Below are 9,538 nucleotides of genomic sequence, written 5' to 3'. Positions count from 1 at the left end.
TGTGGCCTTGGGCAAGTCACTCTGCTCCTTCCAAAGGAGAGTATTACTCCTCGGAGGGGCAGGTGCCTCATAAACTGTAAAGTGCAGTGCCTGCCTCCGTGAATGACACTCCAGCCACTCTCCATCAGAGGCCTCCTCTTAGCAGCTCTAAGGAATTAGCAAGGAGTGAAATGTCAGTCCCTTTGAAGGACTCAGGGATTAGGAGAAAAGAACAAACTTGAGCAGGCAGACCCGAGGTTTAGCCGTGGGGGGTCCTTGGGTGAGCCTGATCTCCCCACCTTATCTCTGCCCATGGAGACCCACCAAGAGGCATTTCCAGCCTTCACAGTGAAGAAAATCTGAGAGTCAGCCCCTTCCTTGTACAAACAGGCAGATGGTGGCCCAGAGAGTGTGTGGCCACAGCCAGCGTCACACGGCAGCAGGCAAATGTAAGATTCCGGGCCTCCTCCCTCCCATCTGCCAGATTTAAAGTGGCAAATGTGACCCCCCCAAGAGGTGTGAGTCAGTGACTTGTGTTTATTCGCCGAGACGAGACTCCATGGTGGGGCGAAGGGTCAACCCGCCCCTGCTGTAGCTCAGTGTCTCCTCCGTGGCGCTGTCAGATGCGAATGTGGAAGGTGCTGTGTGCAAAGAGAAAAGGGGTCAGTGTCATCAAATAGAGGCCCAGCCCTCGTCATCCTCCCCAACACTCTTGCCACAAGTCCCCGAGGCAGGCAGGAAGCCACGGGGGGAGATGGATCCCCACACGTAGCCCTAGGCCGCGGGGTCTCAGAGTTCGCATCCCAGCTCCACCTGGGACCTGTTGTGAGACGCTGAGCTGGTAGCTGCCCCTCTCTGAGCCTCAGTCTACTCCTCTGTAAAATGGGAATAATAGCTGTTCCTCCTTCCTAGCCCTGTAACGAGGGCTAAGGGGGCAAATGCTTGTGGTGGGACCCACAGGAAGCGCTTAGTCAGTGGTGGGGAATCCATCCTGTTTTCATTATTCATGTCTCTGTCTTGCTTATCCGGGGTAGAAGAGCCCCTCTGTGCACAAAAGGACACCAGTAATAATAACAGCAACAACAGCAGAAGGCTGGGATGGGAAGAGATTTTTTTTTTTTTTTTTTTTGAGACAGGGTCTCGCTCTGTCCACCAGGCTGGAGTGCAGTGGCATGATCAGAGCTCACTGCAGCCTCCAACTCCCGGGCTTGAGCGATCCTCCTGCCTCAGCCTCCTGAGCAGCTGGGACAACAAGCAGGCGCCACCACTCCCAGCTAATTTTTAAAATTTTTTTGTAGAGATGAGGTCTCACTAGGTTGCCTAGGCTGGTCTCAAACACCTGGTTTCAGGTGATCTTCCTGCCTTGGCCTCCCAAAGAGCTGGGATGACAGGTGTGAGTCCCCATGCCCCACCAGGAAGAGATTTGTTCAAGGACACAAAATTACAGCCAGATAGGAAGAACAAGTACAGTGTTCTATACCGCTGCAAGATGACTACGGTTAACAGTAATATATAGCAATAGTTTCAAATAGCTAGAAGGAGGATATCACGTGTTCCCAGCACAAAGACGTGATAAACGTTTGAGATGGTGGATATGAGAATTACCCTGATCTGTTACCACACATTACATGTGTTAAAACATCACTATGCACCCCATGAATGTATACAATTATTATTTGTCACTTAAAAAGATAAAACATTAAAAGAAGTAACATAACCTAAACATCTGTACCCCCATAATATGCTGAAATAAAAAAAAAAGAAGTAACAGCAGCAATAACGATAGCACACGCTTATTAAAACCTACTGTGTGCCAGATGCTGCCCTAAATTCTCTCCATATATTAACTCAGAGGTCGACAAACTTTTTTCTATAAAGGGGCAAATAGTTAATATTTTCAACTGTGCACCGTGACCCAACTCTGCTGTCTCAGCACAGAAGCAGCCATAGACAATTACGTGCATAAATAGGTGTGGCCATGTGCCAATAATACTTTATTTATAGACACAGAAATTTAAATTTCGGGCCGGGCACTGTGGCTCACGCCTGTAATCTTAGCACTCTGGGAGGCCGAGGCGGGTGGTTCGCTCAAGGTTAAGAGTTCAAGACCAACCTGAGCAAGAGCAAGACCCCGTCTCTACTAAAAAAATAGAAAGAAATTATCTGGACAACTAAAAATATATATATAGAAAAAATTAGCCGGGCATGGTGGCGCATGCCTATAGTCCCAGCTACTCGGGAGACTGAGGCAGGAGGATCACTTGAGCCCAGGAATTTGAGGTTGCTGTGAGCTCTGATCATGCCACTGCACTCTGGCCAGGGCAACAGAGCCAGACTCTGTCTCAAAAAAAAAAAAAAGAAAAGAAATCTAAATTTTGTATCATTTTCATGTGTCATGGAATATTATTACTTTCTGATTTTTTTTCAACCATTTGAAAATGTAAAAACCATTCTTAGCTCACAAGAGGTACAAAACCAGGCTTCGGGTCTCAGATGTGGCCCCCGGGCTGTGCTCTGCCAACCCCTGTATTAATGCATTTAAACTTCGATAACAGCCCTGCAGTGGGGGCTCTGATTTTCTTCCCGCAAGGCTGCCAAGGACAGTTGCATGGTCTGTTCACTGCAAAAAAAAATTGTTCCGGCATTGAGGGCTAGAGTCTAGCCGGGCTCTGTTTGCCAAAAGAGCTGCAACCTCACCCCCAAGAGGTGTCCACAGGGTCCCTAATTTTCCACACTTTACAGTCAGGGACTGAAACCAGGGAAACTGAGCCAGTTCCCCAAGGTCACAGATGAATGAATGAACAGAGGAATTTTCACGAGCGGAGTCTGCGAACTGTCTCTGCAAGAGCCCCTTTCAGATGTGCCGGGTGGTGGGAAACGTCACCTGAGGAAGTCGGGTGCCCGTAAGATCATGTTCTGGAAGTCTTCCAAGGACAGCCGCCCGTCCTGGTCCCCATCAGCCTCGTCCAGCACCTTTTCGCACACCAGGGTCACCTCCTCGGCGCTCAGCTCCCCCCGCGTCAGCTTGGTCACCGTCTGCTCCAGGTCCCAGGCGCAGATGTAGTCGTCGTTGTTAAAGTCTGTGGAGCAGGATGGGTGGGCAGAGACAGCAGGTGGCAGGCAAGCTGGGCTGTCCGTGGACACATCTTGCCCCCATGTTTCAGAGGAGGAAACTGAGGCACTGGGAGGGCACCCAAGACCCTGGGGTAAAATCTGAGTCTTGCCTTGGAATTGGGCAGGGACCTGCTGGGGGTTCCTTCATTTATTCAAACAACAAAATATTTATTGAGCACCTACTATGTGTTTTGGGCCCCATGATAACTGATTTTCATTCATTCACTCACTCAACAAGTATTTTTGCATGTCTACTAGATGCCAGACACTGTGATAACTATTTTTCATTTATTCACACAAAAAGTATTTTATTGAGTGCCTACTGTGTGCTAAGCACTATGATAACTTTTTCCTTTGCTCATTCATTCAACAAGTATTTATTGAGCACCTACAAGGTGTCAGGCACCATGATAACTGATTATAATTCATTCATTCACTCATTCAACAAGTATTTTTTGAGTGCCTACTAGGTGCCACTGTGATAACTATTTTCATTTACTCACTCAAAAAAGAGTTATTGAGTGCCTACTGTGTGCCAAGCACTGTGATAATTTTTCATTCATTCATTTATTCAACAAGTATTTATTGATCACCTACTATGTGTCAGACATCAGGATAACTGATTTTCATTCAGTCACTCACTGAACAAGTATTTCTTGAGTGCCTAGTAGGTGCCAGGCACTGAGATAACTGCTTTTCTTTCATTTATTCATTCAACAAATATTAACTGAGCACCTACTATGTGTCAGGCACAGGAGACAGATGGTGAACAAAACAGATACTGTTGCTACCTGTGGGTCTCCTCAGAGGGAAACTCAATGAGAAGTGAACAGGGCAATGAATAAGAAATTAAGCAGCATTGGCCAGTCCTAGGAGAGAAATAGGATGATGGGACGGGGAGTGACTGGGAGCAGGTCTTACTTTCAGCCGTGACTTCAAGGATAAGAAGGAGCCAAGGCAAGGTGCTCCATGCAGAGAGTATAGCATAGGCAAAGGCCTGGAGGCAGAAAGAGTTTGGTGTGTTCAGTGAACAGCAAGGCTAGTGTGGCTGGAATGGAGTGAGCTAGAGGACAAGGAGGGGAGATACAAGGGTGGGGTGGAGGACAGGGTTACTCGGGCCTCAAAGCCCTTGGGGAGAATTTGTGGTGGGAGTTCCACCCGCTTCTCACGCCCCACTCCACCCCGGGGTTGTGCACACACCATAAATTTTAAAAGCGTAATAGGCTTTGAGGTCACGGGGAGCCATCTCACTCATCACAGAAAACATGTCTAGGAAGTTGTCCAGAGTCATGTGGCCGTCTCCGTCGTCCGAGAAGACCTGGGCGATCCTCTGGCGGAAGGGGTTGTCCTGGTGACAAAAAAGAAATAGGGAAGCCACCCTCTGACCAGGGTCTCTGGGGGCCCATGTGGTCTCACTCTCAGCACCTACCTTCCTGGGAAGGTCCAAATATCCTCCAGCAAGACTATCTCCCTCCCATGGACCCTAAACAGGACTTTGGGCAGCTCCACCCTCCAACGGCTGTGGTCTGAGTGATGCTGACCTTACTTCCAGCTCCAGGAGCAGCCATGTGACCCAGGTGAAGCCAATCAGAGATTTCCATTCACCTGGCAAGTGTGACTGGCTCTGGCATGAGCATGTGACTCAAACTGGCCAATCAGAGGCTGCCCTGGGATGTTTTCTGAAAAACTGGGAGGGAGGGACCTGCTTTCTGCTGGTTGCAGGGCTGACAGAAGCTAAAGCTAGGCGGCTGAAGGTTCCTTCACAGCCTCCAGAGGAGAGGCTGCCTGACACTGAAACCTCTTCCTGGGAGGAGCTGAGAGGTGAAGAGAGATTCCTGAGCACGTCACCAAAGGTCCTCGTTCCAGCTGCACCTGACGCTAGCTCCTGCCCCTGGACTTTTTGTTCAGGTGATCCAATCCCTTCTGTCCCTCTTAAATAAGGTTTCTGTCATTTGTGATAAAATAATCCCTACTCACAGTCAGTCACTCACCTCCCCCCCCCCACAAGTTCCATTCAGAGGCACAAACCATGCATCAAACATCTGGCTTAGAAGAATCTGCATTTAGCAGCTTCTATTATGAAAAAAAAAAAAAAAGCTAATGTTGCCTGAGTACTTGGCATGCAACACACCCTGTCCTGAACCCATTGCCTGCATCATCTCATTGCAGCCTGCCAAAAAATCTGAGTTTTAATCCTGTCTCAGTCACATTGTACCTGTGTGACCACAAACAAGTTTCTTAACCTCTCTGAGCCTCAGTTTTCTTATCTGTAAAATAGGGAAAATTGAAGCACCCACCTCATAAGAATGCAAGGAGGTGACATCTCTACCATTTTTTCCCTGCCTGCCCCATGCCCCGGGCATACCTTCAGCTCAGGCATGCTGCCAATGAGCTCGTAGGGCACCTTCACATCGGGGCAGCTGGTATAGTCCAGTGGGACGAGCTGAGGGGCCAGGTCCTGGTAGCGATAGAAGAGCCTGATGTGGGGAGGGAAAAGCTGGGGATGGCTGGGAGCAGGGAGGGGGCAAGAGACTTGTCCCTTCTCTCTCACATTCACAGCTGCTCAATCCACACCGAAGGGTGCTAGATCCCCAAGGGCCATCAGCCCTGGGCCAGACACAGGCACCTTACCCCACTGGGGACAGGGCCAGGGTTGAAAGAGGGCCCCAAGGTGAGGGGAGACTAACTGGGGAAAGCAAGCTAGGGAGGAGGAAGAGCTTCCTGGAGGAGGGAGCATTGATGCTGGGCTTTGGAGTATGAGTAGGAGCTTACCAGGCAGATAGAGCTGGGAGAAGGGAGGCTGCTTATGGCCAGATCATTTCACAGCAAGCATTCAGAGAATCCTAGATAACCCATCAATATCTGGACATCATCACGTTCTCGACAAGACCCTGGCTCTAAAGATCCCTCCATTCTCTAACCTTCCTTTCCTCCCTTTATAAAGGAAGGCGGGGTTCTTCAGTGGGGACAGAGCAGAGACAAACAGCTAATATTCAGGGTTTTTTGAAAGGACAAATGAAAGACATTGTGTAAAGCACTGAATTCCACACACAGTACCTAGATTATAAGGCCAGTTCTCTGCTTAGATGCCCTCACCTGGTGATGCTGTACCTTCACTGGGGCATGCTGAGTAGCAGCCTTGTGGAGACCATTCTTGGTGAGGTCTCCATGCTACTAAGGACTGTCTCTGAGGGAGACAGGAGTCCGTGGGTCATATGATGACTAGGAACTAGATGGTGTGGGGGGTGGATCTAGAACTTCAGTACTGACCACTCGGTTCCCTATCTGGGTCCCCTCAGCGAGCACCCTGGGTCTAGGTTTCTGTGTGGTCTTGAGCAAGTACCTCTCCCTCTCTGAGCCTTGGTTATTCTATCCGACAAGCAAGAAGCTTAGGACAGACGAAATGTCAGCCTTCAAACTCCTCGAGGCTTTGCACACCTGCCCGCGGGCTTGGGGTCAGCCCAGCCCTTGTCTGAGCCTCAGTTTCCCCATCGGTAATCTGATCATGATGGCCGAGGTGACCCTGCAAGCTGTCTGCACCCAGACAATGGGGCTCACTGGTGAAAGGTGTGCCCATCAATAATGGATGTCTCGTGACCACACAACTGGGGCCTTGGCCCCGATCACTCTGCAGCGGAACCCCAGCCAGCTTGGGTTTCCCAGCTCCAAGTTCATGGATTGGGGCCTCTGGACAATGGACCCACAGGCTGAGGGATGACGTGGGATACTCATCTGTGCCCATTTTGCTGGGCTCATGCCAGGGACCTGCCTGCCCTACACCCTCTCCTGGGTTTCAACCCCACACCCCAGAGCTGGCTCTGAACTCTGCACTTGGACTCCCAGCCTCCAGTCCCAGCCTCTGCACACGGGCCTCGGGGTGATCTTTCTAACGTGAGCTGGTCTCTCCCCTGCTCACACACCCTCCATGGCTCCCTGCCACCCTTGGAGAAAAGCCAAGCTCATCAGCCTAGAGACCGTGACAATATGCATGCCTGCAATGCCCCCCCTCTCCCACCCTTAGCATTTTTAAGTCCCATCAAATTGCAAATATCTTCCGGCAATGAATAGAAAGTCGTTTCCAGGCCTTCTCCTCCCACCTCCCGGGACTGACCTCATGATCTCCTTCCTTGTGAAGAACGTGCAGTCCTGCGGAGAGAGACGATGGCTTTACCCAGACCCTGCCTCTGGGGCCTCTGTGCCCCACTCCCTCCCTCCACCCCACACCCGCACAGATGTCCTGATGCCGCCGCACACAGAGCCACACCAGGAACCCTGGCAGACGCCGCACCCAGATAAAGGGATGCTGTTCCCACTTCTCAGACCCAGGAACCAAAGCTGTCAAACCTACCCAGGGCCCCTCCTGTCCGCCCTACCTGATACGCTTCCAGCTGCTCATGAGTGAAGACAGTCTGCTTGCTGCCCATGGTGGGGACACAGCCCGGACTCCGGGATGGATCTCTGAAGCCCCTCGTCTCCTTGGGGCCACACGTGTGGCTTGCCAGGCTGCTGCGTACCAGTGTGTGGGCAAATCTCCCTGCCCTGGCTGTCACCTGCCCACCCGCCCCGTCACTCCCAGCCTGATTGAGACTCAAGTTACAGCCGTGCTCTCTGGGCAACAGCCTGAATGTGTCTACAGGCAAGGAGGTCACGGAGCAGCCCTCAGTGGGGAGCTCACATCCGCCACCATCAGGTGAGGCTGGGGGTATGGGGCACCTTTAGGAGACAGGCAGGGTGTCGAAAAGGCTGTGGGTACCCACCAGCTCAAATTCCAGCTCCCTGCCCACTTAGCTGTGTGGCCTTGGGCAAGCTGCTTGACTTCTCTGAGCCTCATTTGTGAGATAGAAATTACATGACTACTTACCTCATAGGGTCTTTCCGAGGATCTAATGAGATACAAAAATATTTGACCATTGGCTATAAGCCAATTCTAGACACTGGGAGCTAACAGTGACCAAGCTAAATGCAGTTCTGAGATGTCCATTGGAGTTTTTATCACTATTATTATAAGTGTTATGTTATGACTTGAGAAAAGTGATCCAAAGTCTAAGTTTGAGAAACTGGTTAAATAAAACCAGATAGAGTTCTTTATTGCAGGAATTGTCAGAGCCTTTAATGTTCTTTTTTTTTTTTTTTTTTTTTAAGAGACAGGGTTTCTCTCTGTTGCCCAGGCTGGAGTGCAGTGGCACGGTCACAGCTCACTGCAGCCCTGAACGCCTGAGCTCAAGTGATCCTCCTGCCTCAGCCTCCCACGTAATTAGGGCTACAGGTGCATGCCACCATGCCCAGCAGGTAATTTTTTTTTTTTTTTTGGTAGAGACAGGGTCTCACTATGTTGCCCAGGTGCTGGGATTACGGGTGTGAGCCACCGTGTCTGGCCAGAGCCTTTGATATTCTAATGCGCACTGTGCGTCCTCAAGGGGGAGATACAATGTAGCTGCTCCCAACCTTGCTAAGACCCAGGATCCTCTTGGGCAGATAATCTGGGGTCTAAAGTTCTTAGCCTGGCCGGCCCTTCACACCCTTCTCACTCTGGGTGTCCCCTGTCTTTCCACCTTCCTCTCCTGCTCAGCCTTCTGCAGCCCCATACCCCAAACCCCCTGAACCGCTCTCGGGTCTTCCCGTTCTCTCCTCCCCACCCTCCAAGGCCTGGACCATTGCAATCCCTCCCAGAAGACTTCCCTGCCTCGGCCTTGCCACTGAGGGAGGGAGCAGTGATCTGATTGGATCCCGCAAAAACGGGCTGATGAGTCCTTGGATCTGAAGTCCCTACTGCAACAAAACAGGGCGCCCACAGCTTCGTAATTCAGTCCCCGCTCCTCAATCTGAGCACGTCGTTCTCACCTGTGGTTGATTTTTTTCCTTCGGGCTGGTGCTGGGGTCATGAATCGGGCACGCTTGGTCCACCCAGGTGTGCTCAGGTTACATGATCTGCAGCCCGGGGGTCTGTTGCACTGAAAAACAACCCATCATTTCATTACATTCCGTGACAAACAAAGCTGAACCTGAGTTGAACCAGACTGAACTGGTTCTGTGTTGCAGCGTCGTCAACCCACCCTCTACCCAAATCCAGGCAGTCATCTTGTACAATGTGACCCCGGTCAGCCTTTAAAGACTCCCCGCCAAGGATGACTTTTAAAAACGGACATTACCAAATGTTGATGAGGACCTGGAGCAGCTGGAACTGTCGCGTATGGCTGGCGGTTATGCAAAATGGTGCGACCACTCTGGAAATGGGTGGGCAGTTTTTTATAGGGTTAAACATGCACTTAGCACAAGACCCAGCGATCACGCTCCTGGGTATTTAACCGAGGGGAATTAAAACCCGTGTTCAGAAATGCAAATCAAAACAACAATGAGATATCACTTATCTCCAGTGACACTGGCCTTTATCAGAAAGTCCCAGAACAGTAAATGTTGGCGTGGATGCAGAGAGATAGGAACACTC

At 50.6% G+C, this 9,538-nt stretch overlaps 1 protein-coding gene across 2 annotated transcripts; it reads right to left on the bottom strand.

Moving 5' to 3' along the window:
- Window positions 1-496: 496 nt before the first annotated feature.
- On the bottom strand, window positions 497-7,542 carry CIB3 (calcium and integrin binding family member 3). 2 transcript variants are annotated; one of them, XM_012663587.1, is made up of 6 exons: window positions 7,467-7,542; window positions 7,205-7,239; window positions 5,459-5,570; window positions 4,294-4,441; window positions 2,864-3,059; window positions 497-620 (listed from the first exon to the last, which is right to left on the bottom strand). In XM_012663587.1, exons 1-6 carry the CDS (start codon window positions 7,515-7,517, stop codon window positions 599-601), a joined length of 564 nt encoding a protein of 187 aa, XP_012519041.1. In that variant the 5' UTR covers window positions 7,518-7,542; the 3' UTR covers window positions 497-598. The 2 variants fall into 2 exon arrangements, with proteins under 2 accessions (XP_012519041.1, XP_012519042.1); XM_012663588.1 differs by lacking the exons at window positions 5,459-5,570; window positions 7,205-7,239.
- Window positions 7,543-9,538: the final 1,996 nt, after the last annotated feature.

Source organism: Propithecus coquereli, unplaced genomic scaffold (genome assembly GCF_000956105.1).
Source record: "Propithecus coquereli isolate 6110/MARCELLA unplaced genomic scaffold, Pcoq_1.0 Scaffold811, whole genome shotgun sequence".
Classification (NCBI taxonomy): domain Eukaryota; kingdom Metazoa; phylum Chordata; class Mammalia; order Primates; family Indriidae; genus Propithecus; species Propithecus coquereli.
This window is presented reverse-complemented; position numbering and strand designations above follow the sequence as displayed.

Excerpts from the sequence above, each read along its gene's own strand:
- CIB3 (XM_012663587.1), bottom strand. The coding sequence starts at position 7,517 with ATGGGCAGCAAGCAGACTGTCTTCACTCATGAGCAGCTGGAAGCGTAT. Across the intron at positions 4,442-5,458 it reads GCAGCATGCCTGAGCTGAAG|GACAACCCCTTCCGCCAGAG; the intron begins GTATGCCCGGGG and ends TTTTGTCACCAG. Across the intron at positions 3,060-4,293 it reads TTACGCTTTTAAAATTTATG|ACTTTAACAACGACGACTAC; the intron begins GTGTGTGCACAA and ends CCTGCTCCACAG.